This window comes from Sciurus vulgaris (assembly GCF_902686455.1).
Source record: "Sciurus vulgaris genome assembly, chromosome: 3".
In the NCBI taxonomy this organism is placed as follows: Eukaryota; Metazoa; Chordata; class Mammalia; order Rodentia; family Sciuridae; genus Sciurus; species Sciurus vulgaris.
In genome coordinates, this window is record NC_136463.1 from 14,417,108 (window position 1) to 14,443,887 (window position 26,780).

The 26,780-nt window shown below is 43.6% G+C and overlaps 1 protein-coding gene and 1 long non-coding RNA gene across 5 annotated transcripts in view; both read right to left on the reverse strand.

Moving 5' to 3' along the window:
* LOC306656451 overlaps window positions 1-26,780 on the reverse strand; it is a 561,410-nt gene that overhangs the window by 406,588 nt on the left and 128,042 nt on the right. The window lies entirely within an intron of this gene.
* Window positions 3,435-8,059, reverse strand: LOC306656437 (UPF0450 protein C17orf58). Of its 4 annotated transcripts, none has more exons than XM_079131624.1 (4): window positions 7,902-8,059; window positions 5,288-5,803; window positions 5,018-5,117; window positions 3,435-4,410 (listed from the first exon to the last, which is right to left on the reverse strand). In XM_079131624.1, exons 1-4 carry the CDS (start codon window positions 7,975-7,977, stop codon window positions 4,272-4,274), a joined length of 831 nt encoding a protein of 276 aa, XP_078987750.1. In that variant the 5' UTR covers window positions 7,978-8,059; the 3' UTR covers window positions 3,435-4,271. The 4 variants fall into 4 exon arrangements, with proteins under 4 accessions (XP_078987750.1, XP_078987748.1, XP_078987749.1 ...); XM_079131622.1 differs by having other exon boundaries at window positions 4,926-5,117; XM_079131623.1 differs by having other exon boundaries at window positions 5,018-5,120.

The following is a 26,780-nucleotide window of genomic DNA, read 5'->3' on the forward strand; positions in this document are numbered from 1 at the left end:
AGAATTCTACATTTTAATGAATTATAAAATTATTCTGCATCTCATCATGTCACAGTATTTCTGTAATATTTATTCATATACATATATATAAATATATATGAGCTTAATCATTTAAAACTTGTTACAGCAAGAACTTTCCTACCTATAGGCAATAGATTGCTATGTTTTTAACAAATTGTGGCAAATTCTAAACAGCAGTTCTTTTTGTACGTAATAGGACATTTCATCCTAGAAAAATAAAGTAATGTTTTTGACATTGGATTTGGTGCCGTTTCTAATGAAACAATGGTTGGTTGGTTGATTGGTTGGTTGATATATTTTCTAAAGCTGTTGGCATTGCCATATTGTACAAAAAAAGGTAAATTTTATGAAAATCCTGAGACCAGGAAGATGTTAATTTCATATGTGTATAATATAAAGCCTTTTGCAATTTCTATCACCATATAAATACATAGACATTTTATAGTTTTATCAACTATAGAGCTTTAGTCTTTCAAAAGTAATTTTTGAAAAACATACATTCTTATTTCAAAAGCTGCTTTTCTATGAGTATTCTTTGACAAGCTTCTACTACTCAATAAGATATTAAACTATTTTGCTTTCAGTATTCAAAGTAGTATAATGCATATTTGTGATACTGTTAGGATGTTTCTATCCCAGTCTTTAGGCCTGTAAATATACTAAATTTGCATCAACAGATTTCTTTGGCTAAAAGTATTTTCAATGTTATGCTTTATCTGCCAAGTTTACAGTCCTGGAAACCATTTCACAAAATGTATTTTCATAATATTGCTAATGCTTTTTTCTCCTATCCTAATTCTGTGGGATTTGTATTTAGTGTCCTACAGTATGTTTAAAAAAAAAAATCGTGAACTTTTGGAGATACTTTCTAAAGTAGAACAGTTAATTAGCTTTTTGTATTTCAAGTGGCCTGGAGTGTTATGTAGAGACCCTGAGATATGCCGTTGTTTGTAACCCACCTTCCTAGAATCTGCGAATAAACGTTCTTTCCCAATTTCTGTTCATTCCTGTTAGGCAAATTCCTGGCTTCTTTGTTGTGTATCCCATATTTAAGAGCCAACCTGATGCTAGGCACTTTGGCATACACTTGTAATCCCAGAGACTTGGGAGGCCGAGGCAGGAAATCTCAAGATCAAGGGCAGCCTCAGCAACTTAGCAAGACCCTGTCTCAAAATAAAAAGGGCTATGGTGGGTGAAGCTCAGTGGTAGAGCACCCCTGGGTTCAATCCCCCAGTACTGCCAAAAAAAGAAAAAGCCAACCTGGTGGCCTTTTAGAATGTCTCCATGTGACAGAGTTGAGCAGACCTACCTGTTGTTACAGCAGTCACTCTTCTCTGATTGAGGCTGTTCCCCAGAGGTCTCAGAACTGTGTCCTTCAATTGTGAATGGTGATACCTCATGGGCAAAGTAATGACTGCTAAGTACTTAGTGGGGAAAGGCCAGCTGAAGTATTGTTAATAGTTTGAAATAGTGTGAGGCACTTCTAAATACTTAGAATGATATACCGAAAAAGACATTTCTCAGAAGATCACACCACTTGATGCAGTTTGAACCAAATTCTACGAAAGAAATATGCCATATTTTAAAATGATAAAGGTCTGCTTCATCTAACATACTTCATGCATGCTCAAATATGTCCTGCAATTGAGGTTTTTGCACTGTAGGTGGCAAGTCAGTTTTCAAATGTTTGCACATATGTGTGCTTAGTCAACCTGAAAAAAAAAATTTTAAGAGAAAGTTGAACAGTGCCAAATGATACCTTCAAAGTATAGTTTTGAAAAAACTAGTAACCCCTGAAAAAAAAAATCCATGTCTCATAGACCTTTCCCTACAGAAAGAAAAACAAGTACTTTTTTCCCCCTTGAATTCTAAAGTAAGTTTAATTTGGAGGAGGGTCGCCATTGAATTACTCTTGAAGGCAACTGAGTATTTTATTGATGAGGGACTATTATGTGTGCACATAGGCACAAAGGGCTCTTCAGTCTTCAGAGCACAAAGCCATGTGCTAAGAAAAATCCTTATCAATGGGATAAGAGGATTAGAAACTACAATGAATTGACTAAAATTTTCCATCAAATTAAAAAGATTGTATTCAAGGTCCTAACTGAATATTGAAAGAGAAATTCCACTTTAAATTTTGCCTAACCTGGAATTCCCAGTCTGTTCTTCACTGTCTCCTGTTCATGTCCCCAGCCCTCTGCCATTCTACCTCAGCTGCTCCTCACTATTCCTTGAATGATGGCCTTAGTTTTTATCCAGGCAGTCTCTAAAAATCTGGCCTGCATGTTTTTCTGGGATGTACATGTTACCTGTGTGACCTCCAAATGTCACAGATATCAGGGCTCTGGCTTTTTTTTGTATTTCCAAAATTTTTCATATAAAGTGTTATCAAATCAAACCAAGTCAAAACCTAACTCTCAGGTTTATGTAAAAGTGATTTTTATCTGTTTTATTTATTATTGTGTTTGTTTGAGTCAGTGTCTTTCTAAGTTGCTCATACTGGCCTCCAATTTGTGATCCTTCCATCTCAGCCTCCTGAGCAGCTGGGATTATAGTGTGAGCCACCATGCTGGGCTTTTTCTCTCTCAGACTAGGCCCACTTATAAGTTCTGTCTTATGCTTTAACATCTGACCGTCCTACTAATAATTTATCTATTTAGCTATATTGGAATCTTCCCATCATGTTCCTTAAATCGCCGCTTAGCCTTCTGACAATTAAAATTTTGACATTTTACTGACACTATCTTATGACTGAGTTAGTTAATTTTATATTTAAAAAAACAATTCATCAGCTGCTTACTCTATGGCCAGTAGTTTATGTCATAAGGAAGTTGTTCCCAAGAAATTCTGGTAGAATTTTTTTAATAAATTTGGGTAGGACATATTTTGGGAAAATTATCTAAAAGTCCCTCAGTAATGTCAGAACCTCTTTTCACCTCTATGCCTATCTTTGAGGCAAAAGTATCAAATGTTTTGTTTTATGCAATTGCTTCTTGCCTCCCCGTCAGTTCTCTAGTGTCCCATCTTGGACATCCTTTAGATAATGTAGTTCTTCTCTGTGGCCATTAACATTGTGAACTCCCTGAATATGTCACCTTGAGACCAAATAAGCTGCTGTTCTCTGTTTTTTTTGGCGGGAATCTTCATGCATATTGGCGACTCTGTTCACAATGCTTCAAGTTGACTGAAGGACAGCTTAATCTTCTAAAAAGAAAATGCCATTGAACTCAAATATAAAATCATTATTAAATTAAGCCTTTTTCAGGCCATCCAGAAAATATTTAAAATTCACTTGCTTGTGAGCTGTCATTGATGAATATCGGTTCCAGGGTTTGGGGACCAAGTTTGAAATTTTTGTTTTCTCAAAACTTTTTGGCTCAGTAAGGCTAAAAAACCCAGGTGCGTCCAAGATCTGATTTCAAGGCAAGATTTACTGCTTTACAAACACAAACATGATACTTGGTCTTAATAGAAAAATGACATCAGATACACCCAATATACATTTAGCAGTGGAATAGCTGTCAGTTCAGCACAAAACATAAGTTATTGGGAGCAGGGAGGCATGAAAATATAGTATACCTTACATTTTGGTACATCAGGAACACTTGCTTTGAATACTGTTTTGCTTGAAGTAAGCCCTTTAGTACTCTGCATATGTAAAATTTTAATACTTGTCCTGAGCTCTGACCTAGTGTTTGATCTAAATGACATTTCATACGTAAATGTCTTCTGACTCGCGTGCTTACTGTTATGTACAGTTATAAATGTGATGGTTTGAGTATATAAAATTTGGTTTGATATATGATATAAACTATTCAAAAGTTGTATATTTAAATTCAAGAAATGTTTTTTGTGAACTATTTCTACTGAAGAATGTATTAAATTAAAATAATTTAAAAACCTAACATGAAGCAGTGATCTGTTAACTGGACAGGTCAGGTATCTGAGCTACGTGAATCACTGTCTGGGACAACAGTTTACTGGGACTACAGTTGAATAACCGCCATTGAGCTCCCGAGGATGTCACTTAAGAGGCATTTTGTAAATAATAGTGGCAATGTCAAGATTAGAGCTGGAAATGTACAAGTCGTTCATAAAGCAGTGGTGGGCCAAAATCCTAAAGACCCCATTTTTAAAGATAGATCTTTCATGTCTTGTTCAAGTCTCCTGTCCAACATCAATGGCGGGATGGGTTGTTTTAAATGCATTGGGTGTGAACTGCACTCTGAACTTGCCGGTCCCTTTTCCGGTTAAATCTTTTCACATAGCTGCTGCTGCTCCTGAGCAGTCCATCTCCTGGCCGCAGGCGCCCTCTGAGAACCTGGAGCAGAGCTGTAGGGAGCTGCCGTCTCTTGTGGTAGATGTGGCCCATCACAATATACCTGCTGCCTGAACAAAACAATCAGAACATCAATTAATGGTGTCTTTACGTGCCATAAGACAATGAAAATATGTGAAACCTTTAAGATGCCTGAATTTGAATTTTATTATCTTGCTGCACATGTTAAAACTCATGCAAACCAACCTGTAGGCTACAGGTGGGGACAATCTAATACTTTTAGGAAATAGCCAGGTAACCTGTAAACAGCGGACGTTACACAACAGAGGTCCTAATCCCAACGTATGGTGCCAAAATACGCCTTTCTCAGTTCTGTACAGAACTCTTACTCCTTCTGGGAACAGTGTTAACCACTCCACTTGTTAATGTAGTTAAGTGCCTACTTCGTGCCTATCCCTGGTGATCTCACCTTTGCGGGGGCGGGGGTGAGGGTGGTTTAACTCACAAGGGGTCGAAATTATAACCTGTCATTTAAATGCTATTGGTTAACAGTATTCCCAGAAGAAGGTACAAATGGCGGAATAGAGTAAGTCTATGAAGCGGTCATTTAGGTCAGTTTCAATACCAGGTTTAAATTCTGGACATGGCTTATTGCAACTGGAGGAGTCTAGGGCTAATATGTGGACCCTGAAGAAAAACCCGTCCGGAGCGATGTACAGGCGGTTCATCTTGTACAGCCCGTCCTGGTCCACCAGCAGAGTCACCAGCCGGATCCCCGTGCCGAGCACGTCCACATCATGCACGATCCCGTTCACGGCTGCTTTCAAAACAGTGTGGAGAAAAGCATTACAGTGACTTCCTCTCCACTGCCCCGCGGGACTTTAGCAAATCACGCAATAGCCCAGGGGGCCGGGCGGGGCCTCTAGGATGGAGAGGGTGGGTTTCTCTGGGCTCGGAAAGGCTCGCGTCGGCCGGGGACAGGCTCACCGAATTCGCTCTCGCAATACGACTCGCGCTCGTCCAGGTCCGCCCTGCAGGCGCGCGCGCAGGGCTCCGCGCCGGGTTCCGCTTCCCTCGGCGGCAGCGGCGGCGGCGGCGCGGGCGCGGGCCCGGGGGGCGGGGCGGCGGCGCGCGGCCTGTTGGGGTGGGTGGGGCCGACAGGGGTCTCGGCTGCCCGCGCGGCCGGGAAGCGCAGGGCCCGGGCGCGGGCGCGGGTGCGTGGGGAATCCTCGGGCGCGCGGCGCGGCGATGCGCGGTTCTCTGCCTGCCCGAGGCGCGGCCCCGGCGGCCCGGCAGGCGCGCGCGCGGCCTCCCGGAAGCCCGCCCGGTTCTCGGCGGACGGCGGGGGCTTCCGGCGCCGGGGATCCGGCCAGGCGCGCGGAGTGGCCTCCGCCGCGCGCGGCCGTCGCGGGGCCTCCGGGACCTGCTGCACCTGGGGTCCGGGAGTCTCCTCCGCTCTCGCGCCGCCGCTGGGGTCGGGCTTTCTGTTGTGTGGCGGCGATGCTGCGGGGGTGGGGAAGGGGAGAAGTAGTGAGGAGGGGGCCGGGGACCGCGGGAAGGGAGGAGAGGAGATGGCCTGGAGGGGAGGGAGGCCCCTGGGGGCAGCCAAAGAAAGGGCTGTGGGAGAGGAGACTGGGGACGAGGGGGATTCAAGGAGCACCTGCAAGAGCGGAGGCGGGAGGCCGAGAGACCTGGAAGTGAAGGAACGAGAACCAGGGGGCCGCCCCTGTGGTGAGGGGCGGGACACGTTTCCCAACCCCCAAGGAAGGAAATGGGGGTCTTGCCCTCTAAGAATGGGGCCAACTAAGAAAATTTTGCAAGTACCGTATGGGGAAATCAGAGGCCTGATTGTAACGTTTTATTCTGTTAAGGAACCATTTCAAATCTATAGCTTTTCAAATTACAGTTCTCTATCCTAGGACTCAACATTTTTTATAACATTAGTTAACCAATTTTTTCCCATATATACATGTATATATATGTGTGTGTGTGTGTGTGTAAACATCCGGCTTTTTGCTATTTACAGTTTGTTGAGACAGTACCAAGAGCAAGCCCCAGGGGGAAAGTCTCATGTTACAGGTTCTCCTAATTGTTTAAGCGCCCCTGACAACAGAACTATTTGGCTTTCCCATCCGTATTTACACTGTCCTCTTGGTCTCTGCAGAATCAAGCATTTGTGAGTGGATTTTTATCTGGCTTCTTGGACACCACTTACTGGTAAACCGCAGCTTAGAAAGGGTTTTAAAAGCTTGACTGGGAGGCAGAGGCCCCTAGTTAAGTATAAAAGCACACATTGCTTCCAATTTTCTCCCCATTAGATGGTGGAGAAAATCTCCTAAGTGGTATGGCATGACGACACATTTTTAAAATTATTAATGATTTTTTTCTAGCTCTGCAGACAGGTTGGTGAGCAAACCTCAGCCAGCTTGGAAGCTGGGCAACTTTCCATGCCCAGTTACACAACATCACCCGCCCCCAGCCCCCGCCTTTTGCCTTGGTCCCAGTGCCCTCCAATCAGACACAAGAACTGGGAAGCGGTCTTAATTTTTCGCTCCCTTTGCATTAAAGAGCTTGATCTGCCTATTTGGAACTCTGGCAATACTTCATTTAAAGTGATTTATCTTGCCAAATTGATAATCTCCTTTAAAATCAGGTTTTGCCCAACAATAATGGTTGGTTACAGTTCATGTTTTGCAAAGAGGTTGATTCTGACTCACTATATTGGAAGGGTGTATCCTCCACAGCTGAATAAAGTTCTGGTGGATATCCAGTTCCTGACTGTCAACTGTTGACCTCGCAACTACTTCCCCGTTGATATCACCATCTGTTGTCATGGAAATGATGATCTGATATTTGGGTTAAATGCCACTGAAGTCATTCATTTCCATTGGAAAAATAGCCCAAAGTAAATTGCCCTATGAGGTACGGAAGCTATTTTTCCCAGAGATAATGAAGAGAATAGAGCATCCAGATAAAAGCAAAACAAAAACACGATTCTGCAGAGAACGCCTGATTTCTTAATTTCCCTCGGTAACAATTTCATGTCATGCATGAAATGTGCGTATTGTGTCTTAAAAACAGATCCTGGCTCAGGTGTCCCAAGGCTGTTCGCTGGGGCTGCGGGGAGCAGTGCCCGGGGCTGTCGGATCTCCGCTCGCCTTCACCGACACCCCAGCCCTCCTGCGCGCACCCGGCGCGGTGCCCACCCGCGGCACCCGGGCGCCGACAAGGCGGACCCCGCGCTCCTGGGCGCCCTGCGCGCCCGGCCCCGGGCACGGCTCCCAAAAGGCGCGCCACGACCCCTTTTGACACTTTCCCTCCTCCGGGACAGAGCAACTACTTAACATGCAAAGTTTTCTCCAGCCTGCCTGGCTCGCCCGGGATCGCTTCAGTAGTTGAACCGGCTTCTCTCCGAAAAGGCCGCCAAGAGACACAAAATCCTGGGGACCCGTTTTACCCCTTTCTAACACGCACACAGATCCGGAGTCTCCCCCTCTGGCAGGCTCCGACCCCTGCCTCGTCCCGCCCTTCATCAAGTCCTCTCGCCAGTCCCCGCCGGATCCCCGCTCCTCTCTCAGGGTCTGCATTTCAGCGATCCTACCTTTTCTCTCCGCCACCGGGGCTTCGGGGGATGATCCCACGATCAAACAGAGAAGCCAGAGGGCTCTAGCTGTCATTTTTGTAGACAGGGTTCGCAGGCTCTAACATGAGCCAGGGCTTTGGCTGGCTTTCTCTCCCCCCACCCCTGCTCCACACCCCCACCCCCGTTCATGCTAATGAGGGGCAGCCTTTGGGGAAACGGGCATCGCCGGCTGAACAGACCATTGGAACAAAACCGAGCGGCAGGGATCTCCCCCTCTTCCTAAGGGGGACGAGCACATGGCCTCTCGAAGTTCTCCCTGGCAAGGTCTGTCCTGGGATCTGTGGGCAAGGATAACATCACATCCTGAACTTTGAACCCGAGTGGTTTGCAGGTTGGGATGGGGTGACAAGTGAAGAGAATAAAGGTACTAAGGGGCCGAGGGACAGGGCGGGGGAGCATGAGCAATGGGAACGTTTTTCTAGATTTAAATCAACAACAAATAGAAAATTAGTGCTCAAGACAACCATGGCTTGTGGAAGGGAAGAGATGCCAGAGGACAGAAAATCCACACCAGAATGTGTGCGACCGTTCCAAGAAAACCAAGTCAATACCTCTGGTCTGGTAAAACTATTTCACTGTATATGCAACATTGCTGTTTCAGAACCAGAGGGGGAAAGCCCTCCACAAAATAGCTCCCATCCCCCTCCCGCCCTCCCTCCCTATTTCCCTCCATTGAAATTGGTATTTCAGATCTATCAAGTGCTTGCTGAGTGGCTTTTACCTGCTAAGTTCTAGGAGACAAAGCTGAGCAAAACACCTTCTCTGAGCCCAGGGAAGGGCTCCTCACCTGGAGAAAGGTAGGCTTTTTTATTCTTTCTAAGAAAAAGCTTCCTTCACATCTTAGGTCTGATGTAATTAGACAGCACTGCAAGTTGGTCCTGAGCTAAAGGGACTTTTTTGCCTTGGATTGGACAGAAACCCAAAGGGAAATAAGTTCACCAGAGTAAGTCCCCAACCTCATCCGGGGTGTCCACAGCTTCAAATTGCAGAAGAGATGAAGGAACTTTATCTGAAGTGCAAGAGCCAACAGAGAGGGGCAGCTGCTAAAGGAAATAACAAACTTGCTGCACCACGAGCTTTTGTCTCAGAATAATAGTGCTAGTGGACCGAGCAGATTCTGGGGACCATGTCCTCAAAAAAGGCACTGGGAAGCTAGAGGGAGAGCCAGGGGCTGGTGAGAGGGCAGGACTCCATCATGTTCAAGTTCTTCTGGAGGGACTGAGGATAGGCAGCTGGGCCACACAAAAGCATTGGCTTTGTGCTGTGAAAGTACCAGAAGACAGGAGTTAGGAAGTCACTGGCTTAATGTTAGCTTCAGAAAGGATGTTCTAGAGCTGGAGATGTAGCTCAGTAGTAGAGCACTTGCTTAGCATAAACAAGGTCCTGGATTTTAGTGGTCCAGTGCCACTAAAAAACAAAAAAAGAAAGAAAGAAAAGAAAAGAAAAATCTTACCGTCAAGGTCTCCAAGAAAGCAGACTGCTTAAAGGGGTTGTGGCAATGAACTGCCTGCTGCCAGGGGCATCCAAAGAGGAGAACCTCAGGGCTCACGCAGAGCAAGCAGGTTCCTAGTGTGTGTGTTGCGGTTTGAGGGTATAGTGTGTTCAGTAAGGTCACCTAGAGAAAGGCTGGGGACCTGGGGGTGGAGTTCAGTGGTAGAGGACTTGCCTAGCACACACAAAGGCCCTGGGTTCAATTCCCAGCACAAATAAATAAATAAAAATAGAAGAGGCTGGCTGCTTTCTGCAGCTCAACTCAATTTTGTTAAGGGACTGACTGATCAAGGGCCCAAACTCTAAAAAAACAGATGCATAAACTAAACTATCATTTTTGTTTGTTTGTTTTTGGTGTATCTGGGATTGAACTCAAGGGCCCTCAACCACTGAGCCACATCCCCAACCCTATTTGTATTTTTTTAGAGACAGGGTCTCACTGAGTTGCTTAGCACCTCACAGTTGCTAAGGCTGGTTTTGAACTCTCCATCTTCCTGTCTCAGCCTCCTGAGCTGCTGGGATTACAGATGAGTGCCACTTTGCCCAGCCTAGACTACCATTTATTAATTTGGCATGGAGAGTCTACAAAGTGAGTCACAGGTATAATTATGAATCAGAAACTTGCCTATGGAGCACTAAATCAGATCATACCTGAATGAGGAGTGAATGAAGATTTGAATGAAGATTATTTCCTCATTCAAATGCAGAGGAGCAAATTTTCTATTTCTTCCAAAAGAATGTCATTACTGCAAGTCCCGTGTACACCAGAGTCTGTCCACACTCCATAGAGGACCAGATAAACACAGGCCCCTTCATGCTCTGGAGGCCCAGATTATCAATATTCTCAGATTCCAGTCATCCAAATGCTCTTTTTTAAGCCAAATGGAATAAAAGCAATTAGGTCTAAACTTTCTCAGTTACAACTATATCTTAGTAACTTCAAGTGATTATATTCAAGTCACCCAGATTCAATGTGGGGTGTTCCTGAAACTCTTCTGTGGCAGGGATGTTATGAATGCCCTGAACCCACTCCCTGAAATACAGTGGCAAAGAGTGAGTAGCTCCCAGGATGGCAACAGCTGGAAGAATTTGCCAGGGTTCAGGACTAGGTCTTGAGCAGCATCTGCCTTGCAGGTTCAGAAACCAAACTAGGGTGGAAAGCACAGAGAGTTCAAAGGAATTTTTCTATGTAGCCAGAAAGTCTACTTATTAATGTACAAGGGATAGTTGACTCAGGCAGATGCACATGCTCATGTCAACCTGCCTAGCATCCTCTTATAAACAAGCCACATGGGAAACCAAGTTATCATCAGTGTGCTTCCTAATAGAAACCAGAGTATAGGGACTCCATCATGTGATTAGAATGCTTCAGGTATTGGTTTATCCTAGCCTCATGTGGAAGATTCCAAGAACCTAATTGGCATCCCCTTTCTTGACCATTTCTGGTATTTTGAGTGTAACTTTCTGCTTTGCAGATACTCACTGAGCATCTACTATGTACGTGTTGGAATTTTTCAAGTGATAGAAATGCTTTTGTTATTCATGAGCTTCCCGAATCATACCTGAGTTCATGCTAGTTAAGGTGGCTCTTGGAGGGTCTCCTGATACTTCAGGATGAGGATAGATACCAGTAAGACCATGATATGGTCAGGAGGTTGGGACTTTGCGTGAGGCCAACAATCTCTAGGTAAGAGGAACTCTAAAGCTTGAGTTCACTTCCATGGTCAATCATATCTTTCCAATGAAAGTCCAACTGGAAACTGTGGACTCTGAAACTTCCTGACTGGTTGGGAAGTTGGTGTGCTAGGAAGATGGTATGCCTTGTTGCACAGAGAGAGGATGCATTTGAGACCCTGCCAGAACTCGCCATAGGTGCTTATTAATTAGGCTGGCCCTAATTTGCATCCTTTAAATTAAACTGTAATCTCAAGTGTAGCACCTTTCCAGGTTCTGCAAGGGAATTCAAGAGAATTATGAAACCTGAGCAGGTCATGAGGATCCCCAAGATTTGTAGCCAGTTGACCTGAAATAAGGGCAATCTCCTTATGGACCACACTCCTGCATCCGTAGTGTCTGTGCTAACTCTGAGTGTCAGTGCCATAATTGAATTACAATATACAAGTTGGTATCAGAATCCTACGTACCAAGCACTGTCTTGGAAGCCAGAAATACTATGCATACTGCTCTTCAAAAAGAGTATAATACCATGGCTTTGGTTTCCCTTATGTAAATTACAATCCCATTTTAGTTCTGTTTCAGGAACATCTTGATTGGGGCCAGTGTGTCCCCAGAATTCTTCAGACTTTCACAGACAACCCCTAAACTTAATTCCCACAAGCACTAGTCTAAGTCCTGGATTATGAAAGCATAATTCTCCTCCCCTAAGTGGCTCAAAGACTATTATGGGGAAATAACATTTAATACATTATGTTAAGTGCAACATGATAGTACCTGCTAGAGAGAAAGTGGTTCATAGGAGGTGGAGGCCAAGTAAAGGTTGCTGGGAGACATCACATATGTGGGGTTGACCATCCAGAGCCATGGGTACTGCATCTGTGAATTCAAGCAACCTCTGATAAAATATATTTTTAAAATTGTGTCCGTACTGAACATATCCAGACTTTTTCTTGTCATTCATTATTCCCTAAACAATACAGTAGAACAACTGTTTACACAGGATTTACATTGTGTTGTGTATTACAAATAATCTAAGATTTTTTTTTTCTTTTGGTATTGGGAATTTAACCCAGAGGTACTTAACCACTGAGCCACACCCCCAGACCTTTTTATTTTTTTATTTGGAGACAGGGTCTCACTAAGTTGCTTAGGTCCTCGCTAAATTGTTGAGGTTGGCCTTGAACTTGTGATCCTCCTGCCACAGCCTCCCAAGCTTCTGGGATTACAGGCGTGCACCACCATGCCTGGTATGGACATGATGTAAAGTCCACAAGAGAAGGTGTGTATGTTGTTGCAAATACTACTCCACTTTATATGAGGCACTTGAGTATCTACAGATTTTGGTATCTGAGGGCATCCTGGAACCAATCTCCCAGGGATACTGAGGGAAAACATCACGTATTTATATTAAATACTCCAAAAATTTGAAATTAGAGTTTTCAACAAAACAAAACTTTCAAACCAGGCACAGTGGCATATGCCTGTAATTCCAGCTTTTTGGGAGGCTGAGGCAGAAGGATCACAAGTTTGAGGCCAACCTCAGCAACTTAGTGAGACCCCACCTTGAAATTAAAAAATAAAAAAAAATAAAAATAAGGACTGTGGAATTGGGGGGATAGCTCGGTTGATAGAGTTCTTGCCTTGTAAGCACAAAGCCCTGGGTTCAGTCCCCAGCACCACAGGAAAAAAAAAAAAAGGAAAGGAAAGGATAAAAATAAGACCTGGGAATATAGCTTAGTTGGCAGAGTGCTTGCCTTACATGCACAAGGCCCTGGGTTCAATCCCCAACACGACAATAAATAAACAAACAAATAAATAAAAATAAAAAGGACTGGGGATATAACTCAGTGGTAAAGTTCCCCCAGGTTTAATCTCCAGTACCAAAAATAAAAACAAAATAAACAAACAAAAACCTTCAAAATTCATTTCTAAGCTATTTTTATAATAGTAGTTGGAATAGTCACAATAGGAAAAAAAATATCCAAGAAATTGGTAGAAGCTCCAGGTTCAGGATAATGAACTGGTCCTCGGGGAAGGCAGGAAATTGGAGAAGGAAGGGTTTGAGAGGCCTTCCATTCTGTGTTAGTCATTTATTGCTACAGAACACATTATCCCAACATTCTGCAGATTAAAACAATAAGCATGCTATTTCATACTTTCAGTAGGCTGGCAATTTGGCACTGGCTTAGCTGGTGTTCTGCCCAGGACGTTTAGTCGGTCTGCGGGCTGGGGCTGTAGTCTGACCTGCAGGCTCAGCTGGGGGAGGGTCTGCTTTCCAGTTCATAGTTCATGCACTGGCTGGCAGCTGTGGACTCCTGCTGGGTTTTGGAAGAAGACTGAAGTCCTTGCTAGTGGGGGACCCCCCCCCATAATTCTCTCTCTTTCTCTCTCTCTGTCTCTCCATATGTATACGTATAATTTTATGTATGCGTGTGTGATTTTTTTTTTTTTAAATTGAAGAAAGTCTTTTTGTGTGTGGGGGGGGAGGGGGTTTATCGGGAACTGAACTCAGGGGAACTCAACCACTGAGCCACATCCCCAGCCCTATTTTGTATTTTTTGTGTAGAGACCAGGTCTCATTGAGTTGCTTAGTGCCTCACAGTTGCTGAGGCTGGCTTTGAACTCTCCATCCTCCTGTCTCAGCTTCCCTAAGCCGCTGGGATTACAGGTGTGCACCACTGAGCTGGCCTGAAGAAAGTCTTCTAAGAATAGCCCAAAAGACACCAGGGACATTGATAAACAAAAGACTGATGGATTTTAGTGTACAAAATTTAAAAGTTCTGTGGAAAAAAAAAAATCAGTAAGAAGTTAAAAATTAAAATATTCTGATAAAATATTTACAACATATATAGACAAATCATATGAACAGGCAATTAGCAAAAGAAGAAATACAAATGGACAGTAAACCTGTGGGGGAAATGTGTAGTATTATCAGTGATCAAAGAAAAGCCACATAAGACAAAAGAAATCTTAAGGAAAAAAAAACAAAACAAAACTTCCAAATGTGGGGAAATAGGTATTATAACATTCCTATACTAACTGCTGCTCCGTGTGAACTGATGTGATGCATCTGGGCGTCCAGTCAGCAATATGTAGCAAAAATATGGAAATGGTCATAGGCTTTGACCCAACAATACAGCATCCAGGAACTTGGTCATTTAAAATTATCATGGAATACTGTAATTACTGAATTATAAATAGGTTAATAGGTATTAAAGTTTTAAAAACCATGTCATAAAAATGTATCTTTAAACAAAAAATTACTTGTATACCATCATCCCACGTTTAGATCCAGAAATTATGTAACATATTTACATGTACATACCTGCATAGAAAAGGTTTGGAAATTGATATGTGAAACTATTTAGTTATTTCTAAACAGGATTATAGTTGAGGTTTTTTTTTTTTTTTTTTTTTTTTGCTTATTTGTAATATCCAATTATTCTGCAATTAATAGGTATTTCTTGTATACGGCTCTTTTTTTAAATTATGACAATCTTTTATTTTTACAGACTGCATTTTGATTCATTGTACACAAATGGGGTACAACTTTTCATTTCTATCGTTGTATACATCTCTTCTTGTAAAGACACTGATCCTTTCGGGGGCTCTAACCTCATCCGAACCTAAGCACCTTTCAAAGGCGGGGTCTCCAATGCCATCACCCTGAGGGTTAGGGTTTCGCCATGTGAATTTGAGGGGGCATACACTGAGCCCGTATTCAGTGGTCCCCTTCTTTGCCTGTTAATGCAGCAGCAGGACAAGCCCTGGATGACCAGGGTGGGCAGCCTCAGCCTCCACCTGAATGGAACCCTCACCGTTTCCTGCTCTCAGCATTTTTCCCTCGGACACTAGGACCTCCGCACCCACTGTGCTCCAGATCTCTGGCAAGAGAAGCAAAACTTTCTTCTTGTTATTTATTATCTAATTATTAGAGGCCTTCCACGGTGTATTGGTTATCTATTACTGCATGACAAATCATCCCAACATTCAGCGGCTTGAAACAATAAACCTTTGTCACTCCGCCCTTTCTGGGGGCGGGCCAGCTGCGAGTGGCTGGAGAAGGGCCACGCCCACCTCCCGCCTCCGCATTCTGGACCCGCGCATTCTGGCGTTGTCTAGATCCAGGGAGGTAGGGTTTGCAGAAGCCTTGCAGGCAAGGGAGGCAGATGCAGACGCAGAACCTGAGTCTGGCCCTGAGAGAAAGAGGCGCAGTGCGCACACCCCAGCCTGTCCTGACGAACAAGGGATTATTGTTCAGCCCCGCAGGGTGCGACCCTCACCTTGGAGAGGCGCCCTCTGCTGGTCGCTCCTGAGATTCGCGGCCAGGAGCCTCCGCCAATCCTTTTCCCCTTGAGGTTGGAGTTTTCAACCTCCCTCCACTGAAGGTGTTGCTTGAGGCTCTGATTCTCATCCCACGTGCTGCCGCCGCGGAATTCCCGAGAGTAGGAAAAACTAGCATCATTACCCATTTTTAAGGCTGGAGTCTGGTGCAACTTAAAAAGCAAAAATTTGAAAATTAATGCTATTGCATTGTATTTTCATATGGATTCTGCTGTAAGTTTCTGGCATTCCTAAATGAGTTTTGGAAACCTGCACTAATACAATACTAATAAAGATTTGTATTTACTCAAATGTTCGTTGCAAACATTAAAATTCCAATGTAACCAAGTCTTAAAAATAGGCCAAACTAATCGATATTGTTAGAAGTACGAGGTAGTAATTGAAGGGGAGTCAATAGTGAGCTAAGCAAGACCTGTGCTTTACTGCGGTATGGGGATTGAACTCGTGGGCTCTGTACCACCATGCTACAACCCCAAACCTTCATTTTTTAATTTTTATTTTGAGACAGTCTCGCTAAATTACCCAGGCTGGCTGGCTTCCAACTTGGGATCCTCCTATCTCAACCTTCCCAGTTGCTAGGATTACAGGCGAGCACCACTACTACCAGACTAGTTTCATGGTCTGAGTGCAGATTATACAAATGTGTTCAGTTTGTGAGCACTAATCTGCACACACGGGTGAGTTTTTCTGAATGTATGTTAGTTACATGTTGATAACAATTATTTTTAAAAAATTCATAAGTAGAACAGCCTATAATTAAAAATAAATCATGACCCTAATAAATACTATTTATCTGACTCAATTAAAAAAAGATCATTTTAAGTGAAAAGTTCAAATAATTTAATTTCTCCAAACAATTGGATCCATGGTCATATAATGCTAATGGGCACAATCACCCCAGTCTCCATACTGTCAAATGAATTCTGACCTATTCCAACATTTATCCCTTCACAGGCCAGCCTGTCCTGCGCAGCAATATTAGGGTTTCAGAACTAGGCCTTAGGCTCAAGAAGCTCAAGAAAGACCTGTGGGAGGCAGGGCTTCCCCCTGCTCACCCCAAGTGTCTCAGGTGGGAAACATCTTTGACTTCCTCTTTCATTTTACCCCTGAGCCTGTGTGGTGAACTGGAAGAAATCTCAAAAATGGGGGCATGGATGAGGCCCTAAAATATTTTAATGTGGCCCATCGATAATATAGCTGTACAATGCCTGCTTGCCACACCGCTCAGGCAATCTTGGCATTGTGGGCATTTTGTCCTGGATCCTTTTTCATTTGGGGAACGTCCTGTGTGTTATAAGATGTTGAAGAACGTCCATGACTTCTCCCACTGGGTGCCTCCCACTTGTGATTATTAAAAATGTGTCCAGACATGGCCCAATGTCCCCTGGGAAGTAAAACTGTCTACAGTAGACCAAACCATTTGGCTAAAAGAGATGATTGACCTTTACCACAGCAGAGCATTTTTAAATCTTCAAGTTGATTTTAAACCACTTTTAACCATATTATATAACATATCTTAGTTTTATCTTTCTTCTGTCTTTTTTTTTTTTTTTTTCTCAAGCCAAACTCTAACCAGCTTAAAAATATGGAACGCTCCACAAATTTGTGTGTCATCCTTGCACAGGGGCCCTGCTAATTTTCTCTGTGTCGTTCCAATTTTAGTATATGTGCTGCTGAATTGAGCACTCTTCTCGGTCTTGATGTAATAAATCTGATGCGCTGCCATTCGTTAAAACTTGTTAACTTTGTTCCAAGGTCTCTTTTGCTCTCTGTCTCCCAATCGTGTCAAAGGGCATACACTTTATATTGCAAAATAAAATGGGAGCCTGTGAAACTTTTGCAGTTTACATCATCTGAAATTCACGGTGGTGATAGAATAACTATGCAGAATATGAAAATGAAATGTACAAGATTTGTGTAAAGGAACAGTAAGGGTGTTCACCATGGCAAGCGTCGATGCCACTCGACTCAAATTTCTGTGTAAGAAATTAGCTTTTCCTATTTGTAGGAAGAGTGGGTAGGAGGGTAGTTCCTGGGTGGTCTCATGAATCAACATAAAGAAACATCTGTGACCCAAGCTGGACCAATCATAACTCTCCCCTGGAAACTTAAATTCTAGAGAGAGTGACGTCTCTCTGGGATGAAGAAAATCACCAGAGGTGCTTATTTTGGTGATGACCCTCTGGCTCTGAGAGTCATAGCGATTCCAGCTTCTTGCACTTTGGGGTCCTCTGGTGTATCCTTGATTCCCACTGTGGTCCCCAGATTGCGTCCTCCGGCTCTACCTCCCCTTCTCTTTACTGGGTGCCCCTCCCCTCTTGTCTTTCCGGTGAGTTATCAGGTGCTTTGCTTCAGGCCTGATTTGCCGCCACCATTGGCAACAAGAGGAAACTGGAACTACTGAGCAGTTGTTCGCAGAAACAAAAAAAAGAGAGCTCCTGGAAGCCTGGGCCAAGAATTTGAAAACTGGGGCAAGGACCAAAGGCAAGGGCAAGACAAAAGCAAGACGAGGACTGAGAGGTATTTCTTTAAATTTCCAACTAACAGGTCACAATTGGGAAGGAGCGTGATGGGTGGCAGGGAGTGAGGACAGGGTGTGGAGAAGCCACTGGACACATGGAGATTGTCCTTGAGGCAGCCTGGCTGCATGGAAAGAGGGCAACCAGGACTCTCAAGAGGCGCCACAGGGCCAGAGATGAGCTTTTCAGGAATGGAGACGCTGCAAAATACCTTGGGGCTCAGAAGAAATAGCCAGCAGAGTAGCAAGGCGAAGACCCAGGCGGCTGGGGGAGTTAATGCCTTGCACCTTTCCAGTGACTGCTAAGTGACAGCTAAGTTTCCCAAAGAGAAAGGGGTGGGTTCAGAGCAAAGGCAGTGGGAAGGACTGACCTGGGCGTGGGAAGGGACATTTTCTCCTCATGAGACAGGAGAGGGAAGGAATCAGGAACAGACCAGAGATGGAGGGAAGAGAAATTTGGAATTTGCATTGAGTGATCTGAATCCGGGGTATTCAGGAGGCACTCCATCAATGTTTGCTGACCTCAGCTGAATGAGCTACGGTGGGTGAGTGAGAAACATCTTCCAGAGAGTTGCTGGGCTGGGGAGTGCCAAGGGAGGATTGAGGCAGGCCAGGTGAGCACCATGGAGGACTGAGCCACCCAGCGCAGAGTGCCTGGTGAATCTGCACACGCCAAGATCTGTGAGCAATACTTGCATTTAGGGAACCAGGGTTACACTGTCACCATTTTCTCCCAGATGCTGTCTACAGATGACAGGCAGGAGTCAGTGCGGTTCAGATTTTTTCAAACGCCTACTGCATGTATAGTCCTAATGTGATCACCAGCTCCCAACTCTGAGTTAGGAGGAATGTGATGGAAATTATCCTCTGGTCTTCCTAATTCCTAATCTTAAAAAGGAGGACAAGGGTGTCAGTTAAAATTCTCCCTTGGTTGTCTAGTTGTTATTGTCGTCTTAATACGGTTTTTTTATTTTGGAATAATTTCAGATTTGCAGAAAAGTTACAAGATAGTGCAGAGTTCTCCTATATCCAGTTTCTCTGGATTTGACATGTGACCGTATCATGATCCTTGGTCAAAACTAAGAAATCAACATTGCACATTAGTAGCAACTACATTTCATACTGTATTCAGATTCCACTAATTTTTCCACCAAAGACCCTTTTTCTGTTTGAGACTCAAATCCGGTTTACCACCGTGACTTTAGTGTTTAGTTGTTTTCAGAGTAGGACTTAACTCAGTGACATTCTTTTTGTATAAGTTTGCAAGAAGAGTTTAAACTGTTCATGTTAGTTAGCTGAACCAGTCTTTAACAGTCTGAACTCTATTTATTTCAATAATTTGTAGAAAACACATGCACGAATGCACACCCAAACCCCCATATTCTAATTACAATTTATTATTCATAATACTTGTGGAAAAGAAACCATAAATTATGTTTATTATATTTGTGTGTTGTAACAGCACAGTTGCTTTTCTATAAAATCCGTTTAGCAGTGGAAACCTGGAGGCAGCCCAGTTGGATCTTGTCCCACGTCCCTTGGGATTAGGGTGAGGAGAAAGTCCTGCAAGTGTAGCTGCCCAGGGCGAAGCTCAGCCAGAAAAGCTAGACGGTAAAAGAGGTTTGTCCAGTTATCAGTTTATGTTTCCTAAGAATTTTTTTTCTTTCGAAATCAGTATCGACCCTGGGTGTGATCCCCAGCAACGCAAAAAACAAAAGAAACAAATAAATTGTATGAACGAAGCAAGAGTAAATTCTTCGTAAATATATACAATTTATATTTGTCAATTATCACTCAATAAAGCTGGGGGAAATACATTTTTCTCAGTATTTAGAGAATAAATTTATCAGTTTCTGTAATCATTCTGTAAATGAGACTTTACATATTGCAGTGCTACTCCTGTACAAATGGGAAAAAATTAAGTTTAAGGTTGGAGGAAATTCTTTTAAAAGGAGAGTAAATGCCCCTCTTTGGGGGCAGATTTAGTATTCCCCTCAAAGTTACAGTGGTTTCAAAACACTCCGATACTTCTCTCACTTTGTATGACAATAGATCTCAAAATCGCTGCAGAGAAGCGAAATAACGATTGCAAAGTCGACTTTTGGGTTTATAATCACCTTTCCACCAAAATTATTCTCCGTGCGACCCAGATGGGACTCGAACCCACAATCCCCAGCTCCGGAGGCTGATGCCTTATCCATTAGGCCACTGGGTCACCACAGAATCCGGGTTCTCACACCTTCTCCTTACGTGATGCCATCATCGCGGTACCGCCCCCGCGCACCAACGTCTTGCGTAAGGGTGGCGTATGATTTGAGGCTGCCCCCAGCGGCTGCAACGCGCGCCTGCGCCCTACTGAGCTGTCGTCCTGGCATCGCATGCGCCTGCGCAGTCGGCCCTTAGCCACGCTCTCGGCTCGTAGCTGTCACTCACCGCTCCGCGCGCCTGCGTTTGAGTTCCCTAGCCGCGGGAACTTCGTGTGCTGCACGCGGGCCGCAGCTGAGCGGTCTCCTTTCCGTTGAGTTTTTCGTGAAAGGTTCTGAACAGTGGCTGTACGCTAGGCGCTACAGTGAACTCTCAGCAAAATCCCAATGCCTGCCCTTCTCAAATACGAATTCATTTGTCCTGGGCAGGCCCCGGCGTTTGCATTTCCCAATGTCCCCTGGGACTCTGCAATGAAAGACGGTCCTTAATGCTGTTGCAAGGAAGCACTCGCAGATCTTCAGGTCCTCCGCTTTACACGAGCCCCAGCCCTAAACTTCCTGAAGCTCGCCGCCCTCTCCCTTTCTTTCCTGCTTTTACTCAACAAAGATGAATTTATTAATCTGCTATATACGGGGACTGTGCTGGGGACCGTCGGCCGATTCCAGGGCGAACAGGCTTTTTCACCCCAACAGAACTTGTTAATGTGCCCTTTCTCACGCACCACTTACCTAGATCCGTTTACCTCATCGTCTCCTCTTTGCCTCCAGATGAAAGGTTTTTCTCTTCATTTTAAAACTAGATCTTGGATAAGAATTTAGAGACTTCCCGATTCCATGCACAATATCTCTACGCTTGCTGCATGTAGATGCTGCATTTGTAGGATTTAAAAATACTTGTTTTCTTCTTGGACGTGTAATATTTGTCCTTTGCAACTTAAAAAAAATAATAAGAAATTGAACGTAGCCCTAGTTCTATCATTTGGAGTTAAACACTATTGACATTTTTGTGTATATTTTTACTTTTTTTGTGTATGGTATGTCACTCTTTTTATTACCTGTGGCCTGTGAACCATGGGACGTTCAGGAATTGCTTTTCATGAAAGCTAAGACGTTATTTGTTGGTTGACATTTGTATTGATGATGTGGCAGAAGCAATAATGTGAAAAACTGGCACAGCAAATTGAGGCAGTGGGCTACTGGTAGTCAAACTCTTCACCTTCATGACATGGGAAGAGGGGAAAAACAGCTTCACTTAGCAATGTGGTAGGTGAAGCTATAAGAATAATTATTTGGGGCTGGGGTTATAGCTCAGTGATAAAGTGCTTAGCACGCAGCAGGCGCTGGGTTCAATTCTCAGCACCACATATAAATAAAAAAAATAAATAAAGGTCCATTGACAACTAAAATAAAAAAAAAATGATTAATTGTATTGAGTCTTAACTCTCAAGCACATATGTTTAAGAAACTGGAAAGTATTCATAAGCCACTTCTACCCCATCCTAAAATATGATGGTTGTCTCGAAAACATTAGTGGGATGTTTGAGCGTAGGCTGAACTAGCTGATTTGTTAAAGGGAAGTATGATTGTTTGAACTCGGGCATTTTCTAGGTATTTTTTAGAAAGTGAAAAGAATAAGCATGTCACTCCAAGAAAATAATGGACACTCTTTGTTGTGAATGAAACAAACTTTCAAGAAAACATTTTAAACATTGATACTTTGTGTGCACCACCAGGAGCTTGGCAGTTTTCAAATAAACATTTTCCTGATGACTTAGGTTATACAATGAGTGTGATTTTTTTTAAAAAAGATTTTTTTTTTAGTTTAGATGAGCACAATACCTTTATTTAATTTATTTATTTTTATGTAGTGCTAAGAATCAAATCCAGTGTCTCACACGTGCTAGGCAAGTGCTCTACCACTGAGCTACAACCCCAGCCTGTGAGTATCATTTTTTGATGTACAGTGTGGTTTGTGAACACTTGGAAGATCTGCACAACTCATAGTCCAGCATATTCCAAATGTATATTAGAAAATTATGCATGGGTTAGACAATGCATGGGTACAGTACCATACAGAACAGTTTCACTGCCTTAAAAAGGCTCTGCATTTTACCGGTTCTTTCCTCCTCCCTCACAATCCCTTTCCAACCACATTAATCCTTTTGTAGTCTCCATAGTTGTTTTTTGTTTTGGTACCTGGGATTAAACCCAGGGGCACTCAACCACTGAGCCACATCCCTAGTCCTTCTTGTTTTGAGACAGGATCTTCCTAAGTGTCTTAGGGTCTTGCTAAGTTCATGAATTTGTGATCCTCCTGCCTCAGCCTCCCATACAGTCTCCATAGTTTTGCCTTTTGGCCTTTTCTAGAAAGTTTCACATACTGTAGTTGGAATCATGAGTATGTAGGCTTTGCAGATTGGCTTCTTTCACTCAGCTATCTACATTTAAGGTTACTTCTTGTCTTTTTGTGCTTTATCATTGAATAATATTCCTTTTTTTTAATTCCTTTTTTTTTTTTTTTTTTTTTTTTTTTTGGTGGTGCTGGGAATTGAACCCATTGAACCCAGGGCCTTATGCATGCGAGGCAGGCACTCTACCAACTGAGCTACATCCCCAGCCCAATAATATTCCATTTTATGGATATACTACAGTTTATTCATCTATTGAAGAACATCTGGGTGGCTTTCAAATTTGGGCAATTAAGCTGCACATTTGTGTGCAACTTTTGGGGTATACAAGTTTTTGGCTAATTTTGGGTAAATGACAAACATCATGATTCAGTCTCACCAGCAATGAGAGTTCCTGTTGGTCCACATACTCACCAGCATTTGTGCATTATTGGTGTTTTGGATTTTAGCCATTCTAGTCTCTCATGGTATGTAATCATGTCTTCTTCTTTTTCTTCTTCTTCTTCTTCTTCTTCTGATGATGATGATAATGATGAGGATGATGATGATGATGTGTGGTACTGGGGATTGAGCCCAGGGCCTCACAGGTGCTAGGCAGGCATTCTATCACAGAGCTATATCCCCAATCCTTTTATTTTGTTTATTTTGAGATAGATCCTTGCTAATTTGCCATGGCTGGCCTCAAATTTACAGTCCCCTTGCCTCAGCCTCCTGAGTAGCTAGGATTACTGGCATGCACCACTGTGCCTAGCTGATATTCCATTGTTTTAATTTGCAATTCCCTAATTTCACTGTGCAATATCTTGGTTGGAGAAATGTTGTGTGAAGATCTGTGAGAGTAACCCTTGCAGAAGCCAGGTTGATCTGGGAGGGTGAGGCAGGAGGATAGCAAGTTTAAGGCCAGCCTGGGCAACCTAGGGAGACCCTATCTCAAATAAAAATTGCAAAAGGCTGACGATGTGGTAAAGTGTCCTTGAATTCAGTCCCCAGTAACACACACACACACATACACAAAGGACCTGCAGATGTGCTGACAGCAGAGTGACACACCAGAAAGTGAACATGATCCAGTCCAACTCAGTGTCTCTCCTGCCTCATCCATAAGGGAAAGGATCAATTGTAAGTGTCTTGACCCCTAAGTCATTGAGTCGTCCCTTCAAGGTGTGAAGTCAAAAACAGGACTGGGTGGACACCCAGCAGGAGAGGTAGCCAGACCAGTCTCAGTGGCAGGAGGTGCGTGTTCCTGACCCTTAGTCTCTGCTGCCTTGGCCGTGTATTTTATGATCTCATTAATCAAGCTCTGGCCTGGCTAGGCAAGGAGATGATCTCCACCAAAGAGATCGGCAATGGCCACATGGATATTAAGAGCTTTGAGTGACTATTCATGTAACTTACATACATGTGCCTTCTAAATTCATTCCAAGAGACCCAGACACGTGCCCCTTCCCCAAAGCACATGTATCATCAGTACTCCCACCACACTCCTCGGAATCCAGGACTGTAGACGTTCCTCAGCCTAATGATGGGGTTATATCCTGATGAACCAGTCACAGATGGAAGAGATTGTAAGTGGAAAATGCACTAGTATACCTAACATACCTCAAACCTGCTCAGAACAAAGCAGCTCACTGTTGGGCGAAATCATCCAACAAAAGCCCATTTGATAAGAGAGTGTTAACTATCTCATGTACCCACCCAAATGGACACTGGAAGCCACGATGGATGCAAAAACACAAAACACGACATCCAACACCATGCTGGCCACAGGACACTACAGAGTCTGTTGATGGGGTCACATGGCTGACTGGAAGCTACGGCTTCCTGCAGCGCCCAGCATTGTGAGAAAGTATCATAATGAGTGCAGGCCATATAGCCCAACTGGTAGAAAGTATCATAATGCTTATCAGTATCATAATGCTTATCATAATGCTTAACAGGAGCTACTGTTGGGCACTGAAATGTCTCCCAAAGGCCTGTGTGTTAAAGGCTTGATCCACTATCTATGGCAGTTTGGGGAGGTGCTGGAACCTTAAAGAGGTGGGGCCTTATGGGAGGAGGTTATATTGCTGGGGGCATGCCCTCAAGGGGACCCTGCCCCTTCCTCTCTCATTTGGATTCCCAGTTACCATGAAGTGAGTAGCTTCCTCCAACATGTGCTCCTGTCATGACATGCTGTCCCTACCACAGCTGATGAGGCCAAGCAGACATGGCCTGAAACTGAGTCAAGTAAATCTTTCCCCCTTCTAAGTTGATTATCCGGCATTTGTGACGTAATGGAAAGTTGACCTCACACTAGGAAAAGATCAAAATTCAAATGTGAAAGTAAAGTTTCTACTGAATGCCTTTTGCTTTTGGTACCGTGTTAAAGCTCCAAAGTCATGAAGTGAACCACTGTAAGTCTGGGACTGTCTTTCAGTTGCCAGAGGTAGAAAATCCAATCCAAAATTGGCTTAAAGCAATAGAGAATTGTTATGGCTTAAATATGAAGTGTCCCCCCAAATCTCATGTGTCAGGCAATGCAAGAAAGTCTAGAGGTGCAACGACTGGGTTATGGAAGACAACCTCATCAACAGAGGGATTCACTTGGATGAATTAACTGGGTGGTAACTGCAGGCAGGTGGAGTGTGGCTTCAGGAGGTTGATCACTGGGGGCATGTTTTGGGGTTTATATTTTTTCCCTGGTGAGTAGGACTCACTCTCTCCACTTCCTGATTGTCATGTTCTGAGCTACTTTCCTCCATCACGTCCTTCTGCCCTCTGTCACACCTGCTGCCTTGACGTTCTGCCTCATCTAGGGCACAGATGTTGGCCGACTGTGGACTGAGACCTCTGAAACCGTGATTGCAAATAAACTTTTCCTCCTCTAAAATTGTTCTTGTCAGGTCTTTTGGTCACAGCAGAGAAAAAGCTGACTCAAACACGAATTTACCAACTTATACAACTAAATCTAAAAATAGGTTTTCCTTCAGGTGTGTCTTGATCAGGGGTTTAAAAGTGTCACCAGAATCTGGTTATTCTCTTGTTTCTTATTCTATACAGATATATTGTTCCATTCTCAAGCAAGTTCTTTCCTCATAAGGAGAGATTTACAACAGCTCCAGACTTTGCATATATTATCATAATTCTCAGTTGTAGAGGGGGGCATCTGTCTCCTATTTGTCTGAGAAGTCCCATGTCCAGCTCTATTTATCCAAATTGTCACAGGCTCTGAATCAACCACTGTGATTTACTGTAGGATTACTCTCCTTGACTTATGCCAGTTGGAGTCCATCCTGGGGTGAAGTCCATCTTGCCCAATTACAAGGACTGATTTGAGTGAGCACTGGTTCCCTCAGGAAATTCAGAAATTACTCTTATGGCAGAAGAGTAATTATCTGCTGGGCAGTGTAAACAGTTTATGTCCATTCTGCCAACCAGCTAGCCAAGCTGGTTTTTAGTTCTCTAGTGTAGGTCCTCCCCTCAAGCTATCTGTCCTTTTAGGAAAGTGGTGTATCAGAAAGGGTGCTGCTCAAAGTTCTGCCCATCAGGGTTTTAGTGTTTACTCCTCTTCAGGATCACCTCCACCTGAGGCCATCGACTGGGAGCAATCTTCTTCAGCTAATGCCAACACATCATGCAGATGTGTCTTTGTCTTGCCCACCAAAGTGGTCATTGCATGACCCGAATGTCTATTAAGGTAAGAAGGGGGCAGCTGGAAAAGTCAATCTCTTGCTCATATGATTTTCTTCTCCCTCCTTCCCTGCTTCTAATTCATCATGGAGTGCTGTTGTGTCCACCCAACTTTATGGCTGAAGAGCAAATGACTCTCAGTTCCTTGAGGCAAAAATTCTGAATTTGAGTTTTCTTAGTTCCTATTAGCTAATTCAGGGTTTCTTGGCCACAATCTGAACAATTCTTTCTTGTCAGGGGTTGTTCAGTGCGTCTGTAAGATGTTAAGCAACACCATAGTCACTGGATACCAGTGGCATCCACCTCTCAAGTTACAACCAAAAATGTCCCTAGACATTACCATATGTTCCCCAAGAGGGGAAAAGTCATTGGAAATCATTCAACATGAGCATGCCAGCTGAGCCCCCCTCGGCTTTCCTCAACCCCTTTAAATGTGTTTATCACTACAACTGTTCTGTCCCCAGCACTTCCCTTTCAGTGACTGATAGCTTAAGTAGGTCATTTGCACTAAAGCGATCCATGGACT